The sequence below is a fragment of the Culex quinquefasciatus genome, chromosome 2 (assembly GCF_015732765.1).
Source record: "Culex quinquefasciatus strain JHB chromosome 2, VPISU_Cqui_1.0_pri_paternal, whole genome shotgun sequence".
Taxonomy (NCBI): Eukaryota; Metazoa; Arthropoda; class Insecta; order Diptera; family Culicidae; genus Culex; species Culex quinquefasciatus.
The window spans coordinates 25,149,805-25,168,066 of NC_051862.1; the positions used below are offsets into that span (position 1 = coordinate 25,149,805).

Genomic DNA, 18,262 nt, shown 5'->3' on the forward strand with positions numbered 1-18,262 from the left:
ACAAGAAGCCGATCCCTTAATAATAAAGACAAAGATCTTCAACGGAATCAAAATTTTGGGACTTTTTGGTGTCGGCTAGTTCCGTGTTGATTTTGCATTCTACAACCGAGGTAGTAAAATGTGCTTAAACCGAACGTGACATGAATGCTTAAGGTGAGTGCGAAATGGTTTTCGTAACGGCTTGTAACGGTAGTTTGAGGTATGCGCCTTTGGGTAGGCAATGCTTGGGAACTGATATGTTGTGCTTCTATTACGGATTTGAATACATCTTCTTTATGTTTAAGAGTTTGAGTGAATTATAAAATATTTATTCTTGAACGTTAAAAATACATAGGCAGATTTATCTGAAATTCAAAATAAAATGAAGAATTTTAATAATTTTAAGAATTTTAAGAATTTTAAGAATTTTAAGAATTTTAAGAATTTTAAGAATTTTAAGAATTTTAAAAATTTTAAGAATTTTAAAATTTTAAGAATTTTAAGAATTTTAAGAATTTTAAGAATTTTAAGAATTTTAAAATTTTAAGAATTTTAAGAATTTTAAAATTTTAAGAATTTTAAAATTTTAAGAATTTTAAGAATTTTAAGAATTTTAAAATTTTAAAATTTTAAAATTTTAAGAATTTTAAAATTTTAAAATTTTAAAATTTTAAAATTTTAAGAATTTTAAGAATTTTAAATTTTAAAATTTTAAAATTTTAAAATTTTAAAATTTTAAGAATTTTAAGAATTTTAAAAATTTTAAGAATTTTAAGAATTTTAAGAATTTTAAGAATTTTAAAATTTTAAGAATTTAAAATTTTAAGAATTTTAAGAATTTTAAGAATTTTAAGAATTTTAAGAATTTTAAAATTTTAAGAATTTTAAGAATTTTAAGAATTTTAAGAATTTTAATAATTTTAAAATTTTAAAATTTTAAGAATTTTAAAATTTTAAAATTTTAAAATTTTAAAATTTTAAAATTTTAAGAATTTTAAAATTTTAAAATTTTAAGAATTTTAAAATTTTAAAATTTTAAGAATTTTAAAATTTTAAAATTTTAAGAATTTTAAAATTTTAAAATTTTAAGAATTTTAAGAATTTTAAGAATTTTAAGAATTTTAAAATTTTAAAATTTTAAAATTTTAAAATTTTAAGAATTTTAAGAATTTTAAGAATTTTAAGAATTTTAAAATTTTAAAATTTTAAGAATTTTAAAATTTTAAGAATTTTAAGAATTTTAAGAATTTTAAGAATTTTAAGAATTTTTATGTTTAAGAGTTTGAGTGAATTATAAAATATTTATTCTTGAACGTTAAAAATACATAGGCAGATTTATCTGAAATTCAAAATAAAATGAAGAATTTTAATAATTTTAAGAATTTTAAGAATTTTAAAATTTTAAGAATTTTAAAATTTTAAGAATTTTAAGAATTTTAAAATTTTAAGAATTTTAAGAATTTTAAGAATTTTAAGAATTTTAAAATTTTAAAATTTTAAAATTTTAAAATTTTAAGAATTTTAAGAATTTTAAAATTTTAAATTTTAAGAATTTTAAAATTTTAAAATTTTAAAATTTTAAGAATTTTAAAATTTTAAGAATTTTAAGAATTTTAAGAATTTTAAAATTTTAAGAATTTTAAGAATTTTAAGAATTTTAAGAATTTTAAGAATTTTAAAATTTTAAAATTTTAAAATTTTAAGAATTTTAAAATTTTAAAATTTTAAAATTTTAAAATTTTAAGAATTTTAAAATTTTAAGAATTTTAAAATTTTAAGAATTTTAAGAATTTTAAAATTTTAAGAATTTTAAAATTTTAAAATTTTAAAATTTTAAAATTTTAAGAATTTTAAAATTTTAAAATTTTAAGAATTTTAAAATTTTAAGAATTTTAAAATTTTAAAATTTTAAGAATTTTAAGAATTTTAAAATTTTAAAATTTTAAAATTTTAAGAATTTTAAAATTTTAAGAATTTTAAGAATTTTAAGAATTTTAAAATTTTAAGAATTTTAAAATTTTAAGAATTTTAAAATTTTAAGAATTTTAAGAATTTTAAAATTTTAAAATTTTAAAATTTTAAGAATTTTAAAATTTTAAAATTTTAAAATTTTAAAATTTTAAAATTTTAAAATTTTAAGAATTTTAAAATTTTAAAATTTTAAAATTTTAAGAATTTTAAAATTTTAAGAATTTTAAAATTTTAAGAATTTTAAGAATTTTAAAATTTTAAGAATTTTAAAATTTTAAAATTTTAAAATTTTAAAATTTTAAGAATTTTAAAATTTTAAGAATTTTAAGAATTTTAAGAATTTTAAGAATTTTAAGAATTTTAAGAATTTTAAAATTTTAAAATTTTTATGTTTAAGAGTTTGAGTGAATTATAAAATATTTATTCTTGAACGTTAAAAATACATAGGCAGATTTATCTGAAATTCAAAATAAAATGAAGAATTTTAATAATTTTAAAATTTTAAGAATTTTAAGAATTTTAAGAATTTTAAGAATTTTAAGAATTTTAAGAATTTTAAGAATTTTAAGAATTTTAAAATTTTAAGAATTTTAAGAATTTTAAGAATTTTAAAATTTTAAGAATTTTAAGAATTTTAAGAATTTTAAAATTTTAAAATTTTAAAATTTTAAGAATTTTAAAATTTTAAAATTTTAAAATTTTAAGAATTTTAAAATTTTAAAATTTTAAGAATTTTAAAATTTTAAAATTTTAAGAATTTTAAGAATTTTAAGAATTTTAAGAATTTTAAGAATTTTAAGAATTTTAAGAATTTTAAAATTTTAAAATTTTAAAATTTTAAGAATTTTAAGAATTTTAAGAATTTTAAGAATTTTAAAATTTTAAAATTTTAAGAATTTTAAGAATTTTAAGAATTTTAAGAATTTTAAGAATTTTAAGAATTTTAAGAATTTTAAGAATTTTAAGAATTTTAAGAATTTTAAGAATTTTAAGAATTTTAAGAATTTTAAGAATTTTAAGAATTTTAAGAATTTTAAGAATTTTAAAATTTTAAGAATTTTAAGAATTTTAAGAATTTTAAGAATTTTAAGAATTTTAAGAATTTTAAGAATTTTAAGAATTTTAAGAATTTTAAGAATTTTAAGAATTTTAAGAATTTTAAGAATTTTAAGAATTTTAAGAATTTTAAGAATTTTTATGTTTAAGAGTTTGAGTGAATTATAAAATATTTATTCTTGAACGTTAAAAATACATAGGCAGATTTATCTGAAATTCAAAATAAAATGAAGAATTTTAATAATTTTAAGAATTTTAAGAATTTTAAGAATTTTAAGAATTTTAAGAATTTTAAGAATTTTAAGAATTTTAAGAATTTTAAGAATTTTAAGAATTTTAAGAATTTTAAGAATTTTAAGAATTTTAAGAATTTTAAGAATTTTAAGAATTTTAAAATTTTAAAATTTTAAAATTTTAAGAATTTTAAGAATTTTAAAATTTTAAAATTTTAAGAATTTTAAGAATTTTAAGAATTTTAAAATTTTAAGAATTTTAAGAATTTTAAGAATTTTAAGAATTTTAAGAATTTTAAAATTTTAAAATTTTAAAATTTTAAAATTTTAAGAATTTTAAGAATTTTAAAATTTTAAAATTTTAAAATTTTAAAATTTTAAAATTTTAAAATTTTAAGAATTTTAAGAATTTTAAGAATTTTAAAATTTTAAGAATTTTAAAATTTTAAGAATTTTAAAATTTTAAAATTTTAAAATTTTAAAATTTTAAAATTTTAAGAATTTTAAAATTTTAAGAATTTTAAGAATTTTAAAATTTTAAAATTTTAAAATTTTAAGAATTTTAAGAATTTTAAGAATTTTAAGAATTTTAAGAATTTTAAGAATTTTAAGAATTTTAAGAATTTTAAGAATTTTAAAATTTTAAAATTTTAAGAATTTTAAAATTTTAGAATTTTAAGAATTTTAAGAATTTTAAAATTTTAAAATTTTAAAATTTTAAGAATTTTAAAAATTTTAAAATTTTAAGAATTTTAAAATTTTAAGAATTTTAAAATTTTAAAATTTTAAGAATTTTAAGAATTTTAAAATTTTAAAATTTTAAGAATTTTAAAATTTTAAGAATTTTAAAATTTTAAGAATTTTAAGAATTTTAAGAATTTTAAAATTTTAAAATTTTAAGAATTTTAAGAATTTTAAGAATTTTAAAATTTTAAAATTTTAAGAATTTTAAAATTTTAAAATTTTAAGAATTTTAAAATTTTAAGAATTTTAAGAATTTTAAAATTTTAAGAATTTTAAGAATTTTAAGAATTTTAAAATTTTAAGAATTTTAAGAATTTTATGTTTAAGAGTTTGAGTGAATTATAAAATATTTATTCTTGAACGTTAAAAATACATAGGCAGATTTATCTGAAATTCAAAATAAAATGAAGAATTTTAATAATTTTAAAATTTTAAAATTTTAAAATTTTAAGAATTTTAAGAATTTTAAGAATTTTAAAATTTTAAAATTTTAAGAATTTAAAAATTTTAAAATTTTAAAATTTTAAAATTTTAAGAATTTTAAGAATTTTAAAATTTTAAGAATTTTAAAATTTTAAGAATTTTAAAATTTTAAGAATTTTAAGAATTTTAAGAATTTTAAAATTTTAAAATTTTAAAATTTTAAAATTTTAAGAATTTTAAAATTTTAAAATTTTAAAATTTTAAGAATTTTAAAATTTTAAAATTTTAAGAATTTTAAGAATTTTAAAATTTTAAAATTTTAAAATTTTAAAATTTTAAAATTTTAAGAATTTTAAAATTTTAAAATTTTAAGAATTTTAAGAATTTTAAGAATTTTAAGAATTTTAAGAATTTTAAGAATTTTAAAATTTTAAAATTTTAAAATTTTAAGAATTTTAAGAATTTTAAAATTTTAAGAATTTTAAAATTTTAAGAATTTTAAAATTTTAAAATTTTAAAATTTTAAGAATTTTAAAATTTTAAGAATTTTAAGAATTTTAAGAATTTTAAGAATTTTAAAATTTTAAAATTTTAAAATTTTAAGAATTTTAAAATTTTAAGAATTTTAAAATTTTAAGAATTTTAAGAATTTTAAAATTTTAAAATTTTAAGAATTTTAAGAATTTTAAGAATTTTAAAATTTTAAGAATTTTAAGAATTTTAAGAATTTTAAGAATTTTAAGAATTTTAAAAATTTTAAGAATTTCAAGAATTTTAAAATTTTAAGAATTTTAAGAATTTTAAGAATTTTAAAATTTTAAAATTTTAAGAATTTTAAGAATTTTAAGAATTTTAAAATTTTAAAATTTTAAGAATTTTAAAATTTTAAGAATTTTAAGAATTTTAAAATTTTAAAATTTTAAAATTTTAAAAATTTTAAGAATTTTAAGAATTTTAAAATTTTAAGAATTTTAAGAATTTTAAGAATTTTAAAATTTTAAAATTTTAAGAATTTTAAGAATTTTAAAATTTTAAGAATTTTAAGAATTTTAAGAATTTTAAGAATTTTAAGAATTTTAAGAATTTTAAGAATTTTAAGAATTTTAAGAATTTTAAGAATTTTAAGAATTTTAAGAATTTTAAGAATTTTAAGAATTTTAAGAATCTTTAGAGTTTAAAGAATTTAAAATTTTTTAAAAAATTTAAGAATTTTAAGAATTTCAAGAATTTAAAGAATTTTTAGAATTTTAAGAATTTTAAGAATTTTAAGAATTTTAAGAATTTTAAGAATTTTAAAATTTTAAGAATTTTAAGAATTTTAAGAATTTTAAGAATTTTAAAATTTTAAGAATTTTAAAATTTTAAAATTTAAGAATTTTAAAATTTTAAGAATATTAAGAATTTTAAAATTTTAAGAATTTTAAAATTTTAAGAATTTTAAAATTTTAAAATTTTAAAATTTTAAAATTTTAAAATTTTAAGAATTTTAATAATTTTAAAATTTTAAAATTTTAAAATTTCAAGAATTTTAGAATTTTTAAATTTTAAATTTTAAGAATTTCAAGAATTTTAAGAATTTTAAGAATTTTAAGAATTTTAAGAATTTCAAGAATTTTTAAAATTTTTAGAATTTTTAGAATTTTTAGAATTTTTAAAATTTTTAGAATTTTTAGATTTTTTAGAATTTTTAGAATTTTTAGAAATTTTAAAATTTTTAGAATTTTCAAGAATTTTAAGAATTTTAAGAATTTTAAGAATCTTAAGACTTTTAGGAATTTTAGGAATTTTAGGAATTTTAGGAATTTTAGGAATTTTAAAATATTTATGAATTTTAAAATTTTTAATTTGGAGTATAGGTTTCGTAACATGGCCCGACATTCTCCATGACATCCCTTGGACACGAAACAAGTGTGATGAAAACTTTTTGAAATAAATAGATACTGTGATGAACATAATTTCGCAAGACTGAAGTGAAGTGCAAAATGCACAATATTTTTTTTTGAATTTGATTTTTTTCCGTGTCCAGGATACCTACAAGAAATTTAATTGACGAAGCCAAAACTTAGAGACTCAAAATTTTAAAGATTCGGATTCAAAAAGTCACAAATCTCCAGACACCAAGAAATTAGATACGCCTTAATTAAGATCGAAAGAACACGCCAACTCCTAGCGGTCGCTACCAGAAAATGCAAATCCACATCGTAAAAAGTCTTCCCCACCCCTGAAGAAGAGAAAGGTTTTCCTAACCCCCACAACCGACCTCGGTGACCTATCCTACGTGGTGGCGTCCAAGCTCAAGTGGGTGTTGCTCCAAGGACCTCACCTCAAAGGGGGAGAGAGAGCTGCGCACATCACCGAGCTGATTTGAATAACAACAACTCCCACCGGGAGGGGGACTGAGAACTCTACAGAACCGCAGAACGTGCCCGGTGATTGGTGTCGCACCGAGTACAGCTTTGATTCGGTGGTCGCGGTAATTTTTTGCGACCCCGGGGAAGTTGTGTGAATTTACATGCTGATTAGTTCAAGACGGGTGAGATTCTGACTCTTTGGGAGGAAGACGTTGGTGATTAGGCGCTGATTAACCGTGAGTTTGAGCAAACTAGCTTTCTAGTACGGACGTCAGGATTGTGGCGGGGAGGGACAAGTCTTGCGGTGAATGAACTTGATCAGGTAAGTTTTTGGTGATTAAAGTGGTTGCAGATGGAACTGGTTGGAGGCTGGAATTGGTAAGTATTGAGGTGTTACATTCTGTCATAACTTTGTTTCTTAAGACTTGTCTAGAAAAGGTCTTACGTCACCCTCAAGAAAACAAGAAAGTCCTCAACAAATTTGCAGAAACTCTTGAGCAACCTTAAGCAAAACTTTACAACTTGTCCCAGCGTCAATTTGCCAAATTGACACCCGTTTCAAGGACTAACGCATGAACCGCCACCACCCCCATCATCCTTAAAGAAACTGTTATCCTCAACTCGTTGATGCAGCTGAGCTCGTACAACCCACATCAGCTTTTGCGAGAAAAAAAAGTGTATGGAAATGTCACTCCCTCACACTCTCTCAGAATAACCCGCGTGGGTGTTGCAAGCTTTTCCCGCGCTTCAGACAAAGATCCACTCCAAAGTGGCATCCTAGTTTCAAGTTTCATAGTCTGCCATCAGCTAGGGGTGGCGGGGTTCCCACATCTCATTTGACATTCAGAATGGCCATCGGCAGCCTCCATGCGGCCGTGCTGATCCTTGAGTCTGGTCCCGATGGACGGACGAAGCCCGGCGTTGGCTGAGAAATCCTTTCTTTTTTTGTTTGCGTCTTGTTGCGGGGTGGGAAGGGAAGATTTGACCGCCCACGCATAGACTGGTTGGGGGCGCCATCTTTGCAGCTATTGAGTCATTTTGTCTAGCGAGGATGTTGAGAAAGATTTTTTGTCTTAGATTTTTTGCGAAATATTCAAATCAAACGAAAATTTTACAATTTTCACTCTAATTTTAAGAAAGTAAAAATATTCTCACAAAATCCATTCACATTCACTTTTTTCTTTGGGCCCACAACCGCTGAAAAGGTGGTAGTGTTGAATTTCATTCATGTTGAAAGAAATACACACACACACACACCACCTCTGCGTAGCACCAGCCGTGGAGGTGACACCATCAATGAAATTCCCAAAACTGCGACACTTCGTACAGGCAAATGTCAGCGGCGGCGTGTTGCGCGTCACTAAACAGGTCTGGTGCGAGGTGGTTCTAGAAGTAGGGTGGTTCTTTTCAGAGAGAGACATGCAGAGAGAACTGAGAGAGAAAGGAAAAAAATAACCTTCAAAAATTAACTTTTGACAGCACTATCAACTGAACTTGAGTGAAAATAAATTCCAGAACCTACTTAGGCCGTTGCACATATTTTTTGAAGTTTATGTCCATCGACTATGACCAAAACAAGCTGCATTTATAAACCTGTCCTGGACCACTTGTGTTGCAATAATTAGTTTTCAAAATATCTAAGCATGGAAGATTTTTTTTCGTCGAAAAAAAAAAGTTTTTGTTTACGTTTTGTTTAAGTCCGAGTCCGCCACATATGAAAGATAAAATACTAATTTGCGCTTTATTTTTTTTAATTTGGATTAAAATGTCTATTTCGTTACAAATTATATCATTATTGCCTTTTGATTGAAAATTTAAATTTTGTAAAAGGAGATAAAAACCTTTCAAAAATATTAATGTGCCAAATGTCGCAAAAATTCAAATTATTCCACTCATTTTTTGCTGGACAAAATTGTTAAATCTTGCTTTGATATGAAATTCAATAAAATAATGCAAATCAGCAAAAACTTCTTAATTTTATTAGTCGAATGTTTAAAAAAAGCAGTTCAAAAAATGAGAATACGCATGCCCTACATTTTATTTCAAAATACTGCCATTACAGAGAAAAATGGCTCAAGCCAATCCTTGATTTCCTAGCAAAGTGAGGACATTTTTTTCTGAATCGGCCCATTCTGAGAGCCCATCCATAAACTAGGTGGAATCATTAACATAAGATTTTCAGAGTTCTTTTAACATTTTTATCGCTCCGTGAAATTTGGTATTTTGAAATAGAGGTCCCCGTGATATTTGCAATTGTTGAGCGTGATAAATCACTATGCCTAGCTATAATCCTATGAAAAATCATCGAAACATAAAAAATTGTAGTATTTTAGAATTGGGATGATGTTTTGTTTTGGGAAAAAAATGCATTTTCAAAATACAAGAAAAATACGAATTTTGAGAAAATTTTCATGTTATTAAAATTGCAATGTATAGTCATTGCAATTTTAATTACATGAAAATTTTCTCAAAATTCGTATTTTTCTTGAATTTTGAAAATGCATTTTTTTCTCAAAACAAAACTCCAAATTTGAATTTTCAAAATATGGGTATTAATAGGGATTTTTTTCATTTTTCATTACACAATTTTCACAAAACTACGTATTTTCGGAAAAATACTAAAAATTTAAGTTTATTTTACAATCTGGGTATCAAATGGTCGGATTTTTTTCAAGCATTTCGATAGAAATAACTTTTACTCAATTTTTTTTACAAAACTACGTTTTTTTTCAAAATACTTACAAAAATTTAATGCTCAAAACTTGTATAAAACTACATACTTTCGAAAAATTACTTAAAATTTCAGTTTTTTTTTGCGATAAGGATACCAAATGGTTGGGCTTTTTTCGTACATTTCGATATTAATATTTTTTTTGTGAAATGCTCAAGATTTTCATAAAACTAGGTATTTTCAAAAAAATACCAAAAATTTCAGTATTTTACAATATGCGTATCAAATAATCGGGATTTTTCATACATTTTGAATGTGATAACTTATATTTGTGAAAATACTCAAAATTTTCACAAAACTACGTATTCATGAAAAAAATGAAAAATTAAGTTTTTTTAACAACATGGGTATCAAATGATCGGATTTTTTTTAAACATTTCGACAAAAATAGCAATTTTAGTAAAATACTCTATTTATTTCAAATCTACGTCTTAATGAAAACATATAAAAATTGAAATTTTTGTTTCATAATCGCTATTAAATTATTGGAAATTTTGCAAACATTTCAAAAGATTTTTTTTAAATGCTTGAAATTTTCACAAAACTACGTACTTTTGAAAAAAATTCTCAAAATTTCAATTGTTTTTACAATAAGGATATCAAATTTTTGGGATTTTTCTTACATTTCGGTATTAATATTTTTTGTGAAATGCTCAAGATTTTTATGAAACTACGTATTTTCTAAAAAATACTAGAAATTTTTCAGAACTATAGAATATGGGTATCAAATGATCGGGATTTTTTCATACATTTTTAATGTGATAACTTATATTTGTAAAAATACTTTGTTTTTTACAAAACTACGTAGTTTTGCAAAAAAAAACAATACTAAAAATTTAAGTTTTTTTTACAATATGGATATCAAATGATCAGCTTTTTTATATTTTTCGGTATGAATAACATTTTTTGTAAAATACTAAAAATTTTTACAAAACTGTTTCTTATTGAAAAAATACAAAAATTTTAAATTTTTATTTCATAATGGGTAAAAAATTATTGGGAATTTTGCATACATTTCAATTTTTAACATGCAAAACTACATACTTTAGAAAAAGTATTAAAAATTTCATTTTTTATTATATTCGTATCACATTATCGGATTTTGATATGTAAAATACCCATATTGTACAAAACTGGAATTTTTGAATTTTTTCCGTAAATACGTAGCTTTTTGATTTTTTTTTTAATTTTCATAATTTTTTTTTTGAAATTTAGAGATTTATAAAAAAATGCGATTATTTGATACAAAAACAATATTAATTAGTATTTTTTCAAAAAACATTAGATTTTCAAAATTCAAAAAAAAACTTAATAAACTTTGAGGGGCTGAACCTTAGCAACAAGCAGTCCGATCAAAAGAGACAAAAAATTTGAATTGTATGAAAGTTTCTCAGCTCTTCGGAAGTATTTTTTGCAGGAATGCTCAATGGAAAATTTGACACAGAAATAAAATTTGAACACCTTTTATTTAATTTTAACAAGAAATACTATGACTTGATAGTCACCTCGGAATAAGAAATATCAATTTTCAACGCAACTATTTTTGAAGCACTATTGAAAAAACTTTTTTTTTAGATAGTGAATGGACCTTGTGTGGCCTACCCCAGTACATGTTTTAAAAATAATAATCTTAAGAAAAACCTATCCAAAATAAATTGAAATCTTAAAAATGTCTACAGTTTCTGAAATGTTTAAATTGCAAAAAAAAAAATGTTCAATTCAATTTTCAAAAATAAGTTTCGAAAATAGATTTCAATAATGATTGACAATATTTTCGATTTAATCTTAAAAAAAGTCGTCAAATACATTTAAAAAATGGTTGAGAATAAAAAATACATGTTTTGAGAATTAAACTTCAAGTGATAAAAAGCCAAATTAAAAAAAATAATGATCTTAATCTACAAGTTTGCCAGAGATAACAAATCAATCAGAAAATCACATGCCCAGAAATTTAAGATAATTTCATCCAAGATGGATCATTGTGTCGCATGGTAATTCGAGTGATTCGTGTAGGCATATTTCTACTGATGTCTTTTTTGTCCTGACCTGTTCTACAACTTTGTTGAACATTGCTATGTTCCTAAAATAATCCTCCAATTTTAAATAAACGTGAATTTAAACTAAAATGTTCTCTGAGTAATTTCAGATTCGAATAGTTCGTTACTTTTAACTTAGTGCAGATTATTTATATTTTAAATCAATGCTTGATTTGGATATCAAAAACTACAACAAACTAATTTTCCACCCCAACATTGACACCGATTCGCTTCCTTCCTGTTCTACCATCATTCTCTCGATCATAACTCTCGAACGTCGATAGTGTGACATCGAATGGCGCCAAATTTGTCTTCCCACGTGCGTCTGGTGTCTGATAATGCTAGAATATGTGCCTGTGTTTGTTCCGTGTGACTCACCACAATTTTTCCGCGCGCGCTTTTTCCTTTTTTTCAGCTTGTTTCATTCATTGATTTCGACCTAACAGCAGCGGTTGGAGGAGGAGGTTGATTTCATTCATAACATTTTACGTCGCCACAGTCTCGCAAAAGGGCTCCTTTTTTCGTTTGTTGAGGCAGGGAGGGGCCGCAAAAGGGAATGTCCGAAAAGTCGTAGATCCGAGATATCTCAAGAAGCTTCGAGTCGAGGTTTGGATGGATGGTTGTGTGTGTGTTTGTGACAGTTTGTGTGGGCTATGTCTTGTTTAGTTGACAGTCGTAGTTGTCTCTTCCTTCTTATGCAACGTTCCATCACACAGCCCAATTCATTCACTGTTTTGGGAACTATGCGAGCCATGACTTCAACTGTAACTATGAGCACCATTTGGCGGGGTTCTTTATCGATCCGCGAAACGTGGTTTTCGGTTTTGATAGTTTTTCGTGGGCCATTATTTCGTGACCCAGCTGGATTATGAGGAGCCAGAAATGGCGTTGTCAATTTTGCTTGATAAGAAATGTTGATTTGAATTATTACAATATTTTTATTTTTATTATTTTTAGTTCTTTTTCGGTAAAAATAATGTTTAATGTATATCGAAGAACAGTGGCGCCGAATAGTTCTTACAAAATGATTTTTTCAAAGTTTTGATAGAACGTGCTTGGTCACTTCTCATTAAGTTATTTATTACTTGATATTAGTTGAAAACACTTTCCAAAAACTATAAAAATTGAAAGAGAAGAAATTTTCAATTATTTTCACTTGTTACTGCATTCTTTCTAACATGAACTGTTCTTGAAACTTATTTGAATTGAATAAAGAGAAAAAAAATATGAGTGTTAAATAATTTCTACAAGTTTTCATAAATTTTTAACAAAAAAAAATATAGAAAAGTTTGTGAATATGTTGAAAATTTATTTGATTTCATCACCATCTCTCCTTAAAATGAACTGATTCTCAAGAAATGCACATTAAATTAATTTCAAAATATCTTACAAATTTAATGAATTTAAAATTACTGAAACTTTTATTATTCGAGTGTTCTTGAACACAAAAAAATCTCTAAAACATAAATAATGCATGAAATAAAAAAATTACAAAAATTACAAAAATTACAAAAATTACAAAAATTACAAAAATTACAAAAATTACAAAAAATACAAAAATTACAAAAATTACAAAAAATACAAAAATTACAAAAATTACAAAAATTACAAAAATTACAAAAATTACAAAATTACAAAATTACAAAATTACAAAATTACAAAATTACAAAAATTACAAAATTACAAAAATTACAAAAATTACAAAATTACAAAATTACAAAAATTACAAAAATTACAAAAATTACAAAATTACAAAATTACAAAATTACAAAATTACAAAATTACAAAATTACAAAATTACAAAAATTACAAAAATTACAAAAATTACAAAATTACAAAATTACAAAATTACAAAAATTACAAAAATTACAAAATTACAAAATTACAAAATTACAAAATTACAAAATTACAAAATTACAAAATTACAAAATTACAAAATTACAAAATTACAAAATTACAAAAATTACAAAAATTACAAAATTACAAAAATTACAAAATTACAAAATTACAAAATTACAAAAATTACAAAATTACAAAATTACAAAATAACAAAAATTACAAAAATTACAAAATTACAAAATTACAAAATTACAAAAATTACAAGAATTACAAAATTACAAAAATTACAAAATTACAAAATTACAAAATTACAAAATTACAAAATTACAAAATTACAAAATTACAAAATTACAAAATTACAAAATTACAAAATTACAAAATTACAAAATTTCAAAAATTACAAAATTACAAAATTACAAAATTACAAAAATTACAAAATTACAAAATTACAAAAATTACAAAATTACAAAATTACAAAAATTACAAAATTACAAAAATTACAAAAATACAAAAATTACAAAATTACAAAATTACAAAATTACAAAATTACAAAATTACAAAATTACAAAATTACAAAATTACAAAATTACAAAACTTACAAAATTACAAAAATTACAAAATTACAAAATTACAAAATTACAAAATTACAAAAATTACAAAATTACAAAATTACAAAATTACAAAATTACAAAATTACAAAATTACAAAATTACAAAATTACAAAATTACAAAATTACAAAATTACAAAAATTACAAAATTACAAAATTACAAAATTACAAAATTACAAAAATTACAAAATTACAAAATTACAAAATTACAAAATTACAAAATTACAAAATTACAAAATTACAAAATTACAAAATTACCAAAATTACCAAAATTACAAAAATTATAAAATTACAAAATTACAAAATTACAAAAATTACAAAAATTACAAAAATTACAAAAATTACAAAAATTACAAAAATTACAAAAATTACAAAAATTACAAAAATTACAAAAATTACAAAAATTACAAACATTACAAAAATTACAAAAATTTCAAAAATTTCAAAAATTACAAAAATTACAAAAATTACAATAAGTACAAAAATTACATAAATTCGTCACGCCTGTCTAATTTTTTTTCTTTTGCAATGGTTAGATTAAATCAGCAATTACTCAAATTGCTCAGGAAAATTGATAAAGAAAGAAAAGCTTTTGATTAAGAAATAAAACAGCTCATCTAACAATTATAACAGGAGAAAAATAATTGCTATTAATTAATTAAACCCAAGTACAAATGTATCAAGTGCAAATAAAACCTAAAAAACAAACTCAAGCATCCATTAAATGTCAATCCTCTCAAGATCCACTCCATCAAATTCCGCAAATTGCAACTCAAAAATCGTACTGCTCAAATTATTCCACAGACATCCACAGCGTCTCCAGTGTCCAACCTTCCCAGAACGGGGTCCTCAATTTTTTGCCCACACACAAAATCTCGAACCTCGTTAAAGGAATCTTGCCGCAATCAGCATTTCACCTGGGGTTGTGCTGAAGCCCACCGTTCCGAAACAAAACCTGAACCAAATTCCCAAAACCAACCTCAGAAAAAAAAGGATCAAAATCATTTCTTCAAGAGGGTTGTCCTTCTCCAACTTTGCCAGCAGGCAGCCAGCCATCCATCCAGCCATCCATTCAGCCAGCCAGGCAGATTGAAATGAATAAATTGTACGAGTAATTTTTATGTAAATATCAACCAGCTCTTCCCTTTTTGGATTCCCCCCTTCGTTCCACCCACGATCCATCCTTAAAATTATGTAAACATAATTTGGGACGGAAAGCGTTTGGCAAATTTTCCTCAACCGAAAAGTTCCACTCCAAATGATGGAAAAATTCTCATAAATTATGAATTTTCGTCAATTTTAAAATGTTGCGAATTCTGATGGATTTTTTCACATTAAGCAAAAGATCCAGACGACAAGGAAGGATCTCCACATTCCTTGGCATGTTCACAAGCTGTTCAAGAGAGCCAACCTGTGATTATGTTGGGACAAGAAAATCCTGCCATGACGACGCTGACAATCCGGGGAGGCCTTGACCTGCAATCACTGCCAAACTGTTAAACTTTACTAATTCAAGTCTTTCGTTTTTCTCGTTCCACAGGTTTCGGCTCTGGGCAAGGGCGTACTCATTACCGGCTGCGAGTCGGCCCTGGCCCGTGCCCTGGCCAAGCGGCTCGACGATCTCGGCTTCAAGGTGTTCGCCGGGTTCAAGAAGTTGGAGGATAACGACGAGGCCGGCATGCTGAAGGCGCTGTGCTCGGGCCGGCTGAAGGTCCTTCAGCTGGACGTGACCTCGGAGGTGCAGGTGAGTTGAGAGAGGGATTTTGTAATTCGGGATAATTGACCTTATTCAACTATTTTATACTCGTTTTTAACTCAATAAAGACTTACTTTGAATTTGAGTGGTGAGTTTTCACAAAAGAAATTGTTTTCATTATCTAATAATTTTATGACAATTGTAACATTCCATGAAATATTCCTCAACAAGGGGTGAAAGTTTACAATGCAAACAATCAAATCGTAAGAGTTAGCAGATGCATTGAACGAACTTTTCCTTTTGTCAGTATACAATGCAAACGTTAAAACAATAATGCATGTTGTAACAATCCTGTTACTTAACATTTTACTTGAATTCTTCTGTTGACACAAAGAAAAGATTAAAAACTAGGGTCCCCTCACTGTTATTTTGTTGACACAGCAAAAAAGTCTTGGTTATTTTACTTGAGCAAACATGGAATGTCAGGAATAGTGTGATAATATTGTATTATACAGTTAATACCCGATTATCAACAAAAGTCTTACTACCTTGGAATAATATCACTTTTTTCCGTTGTTTAATTTGAATGATTTGGATTTTTTAATTCAAAGATTGAATATCGAGAAAATGCAATTTGGGAACTCAATAGATCATCAAACATTGCACAGTGGTCCAGATCGCAAAATTTAGTGGAAATTTAAGATTCTGAAAAAAGGTCAAATTTTGAAACTTTGGTGTCTTCAGAAGAGTTGTTGCAAATGGAAATAAGCAACTTTTGGATTGCTTCACAATTAAAAAAAAATTATGTTTTCATGATAATTTTACATAGAAACTGAAAATATGACCAAAAATCGTTTTTTTAACACTATGGCTCAATTCTGAGGGCAGATTCAGATTCAGCAGCAAAATTTTATTGAAAAACATGCAGTTGGAAAATTTTCGAATTTCGTTAGGGTGGATCCATATACCTTTCCCTTGAAAATGTAGATATATCGAGTTTAAAGAAAAATAGCCCCGGGATATTTTAAGTTTATAGTGCTAGATCTCTTCTATCGAATGCAACCTGGTGCATTAAATTTGTCCTGTGCTTTTTCAAGATATTTTTATTTTTAATTTACGTCTTTTTTAGTTTAACATGGGTGTAATTTTTGACCCTTGAGTCCAAATTGACTTTTCAAAAAAAAAAATGTTCGTTTTTTAGAGCTCTCTTTCTCTCTCTTTTCTCTAAAACTTAACCCTTAATTGCTACGTCCAAGAAACTGATATTGATCGCTTGTACAGAATTTGGATTTTTTAAAAGATCCAATGGACCAAATTTCCAGTTATTGCTTTTTGGGTGTTTTTAAAACCGCCTTGAGTTCAGCAATAACTGAAAATTTGGTTCATTGGATCTTTTCAAAAACAATCGTAGAAATCGTAGATTACGAAATAAAATTTTAGTGTCTTGGACAAAGTTGCTTGAATTGGCAAGCCTAACAATTTCCTAGAAGACAAAAAAATCCAAAAGTATTCCTGAAAAGTTAGATTTTTAAAACCACCCTAATTGTGAACCACCGTAATTTTGAGCCAAACCAAAAGTTACTCTTTTCTATGAGTGAGGAGATGACTGTTGGCGTGGTAGGTTGGCCTAAACGGTTCGCGAATTCAAAATGCGTTTTTTATTGTGAAATGTAAATGTCAATATGGCAAAATTGTTTAAATCGTCGCGTGTGTACATTTTCCTTGTGAAAAAGTTGGAGTTTAATGGATTTCCCAAGAATACTGGGAGAAATTCGTGAAATAAATTTGTTTTCCAAGCGTCTCCATGATGACAGCTTGATTTTGAAGTGGCAGCAGAAACAGAAGACGTGTGCCAGTATTGGTGATGGTTCATCGTGCTGGGAAGCACACGATAGTATTAGTGCGACTGCTTGGTTGTGGGAGAGGGAGGGGAATTCGAGAGAAAATGTATGCTGTTCTCTTTTGGTGTGTGTTGCAAGCTTGCCGGTGACGCTATGTTTATGGGTTGCTAGGATGAGAACAGCCTGGTAGCATAAAAAAATGGGTGCGGAAGAGAGCACTGAAGAGACCTGAAAGCTAGAGTTAGAGCGAGATATTTGTCCAGTCTGATCAGTCTGATGAGTGCTGGAGCCATTTTAGTTCGAAATAGTGAAATTATGGTGAAACTCAACTCGTTCCTCGAAATGAAGAATTCGAGGAAAAGTTAGAAAACTTTTTATAATAGAGTGTGCGACATGCTCCACTCACTGCACAGCTTTGTTTTTGTTAATAATCGTAGTGATTTTTGTATAACTGAAATTTGGTTGTTGAAGATGACACACCGCAAGATCGTGTCCGCAGCTGCCAAGGCAATCTTTCCAGAATACACTCGCCAGGATATGTGTCAGATCGGCAAGAGATCAAGCTGTCCGTGATTTGCGACACGCAGCTGGCCATCCGGACCCGTACGACTTAAAGTAGCTGGCAACGTCCGGATGTTTAGAAGCAGCCGATAAAGAAGGCTACCGGGACTCCAGAAACTTGGTGAGATCTATCCAAACTGAAACTGTAAAATTCTGCCTACTTATCAACAACCACTAAATACGCGCTGATCT

The 18,262-nt window shown here is 24.3% G+C and overlaps 1 protein-coding gene across 3 annotated transcripts in view; it reads left to right on the top strand.

Moving 5' to 3' along the window:
• Positions 1 to 18,262, top strand: part of LOC6053615 (D-beta-hydroxybutyrate dehydrogenase, mitochondrial) — a 127,989-nt gene that overhangs the window by 99,490 nt on the left and 10,237 nt on the right. For all 3 annotated transcript variants that reach the window (XM_038258356.1, XM_038258355.1, XM_038258357.1), the window contains exon 4: positions 15,513 to 15,716. In XM_038258356.1, the coding sequence (XP_038114284.1) occupies positions 15,513 to 15,716 (204 nt within the window). The remainder of the gene's footprint in view (positions 1 to 15,512; positions 15,717 to 18,262) is intronic.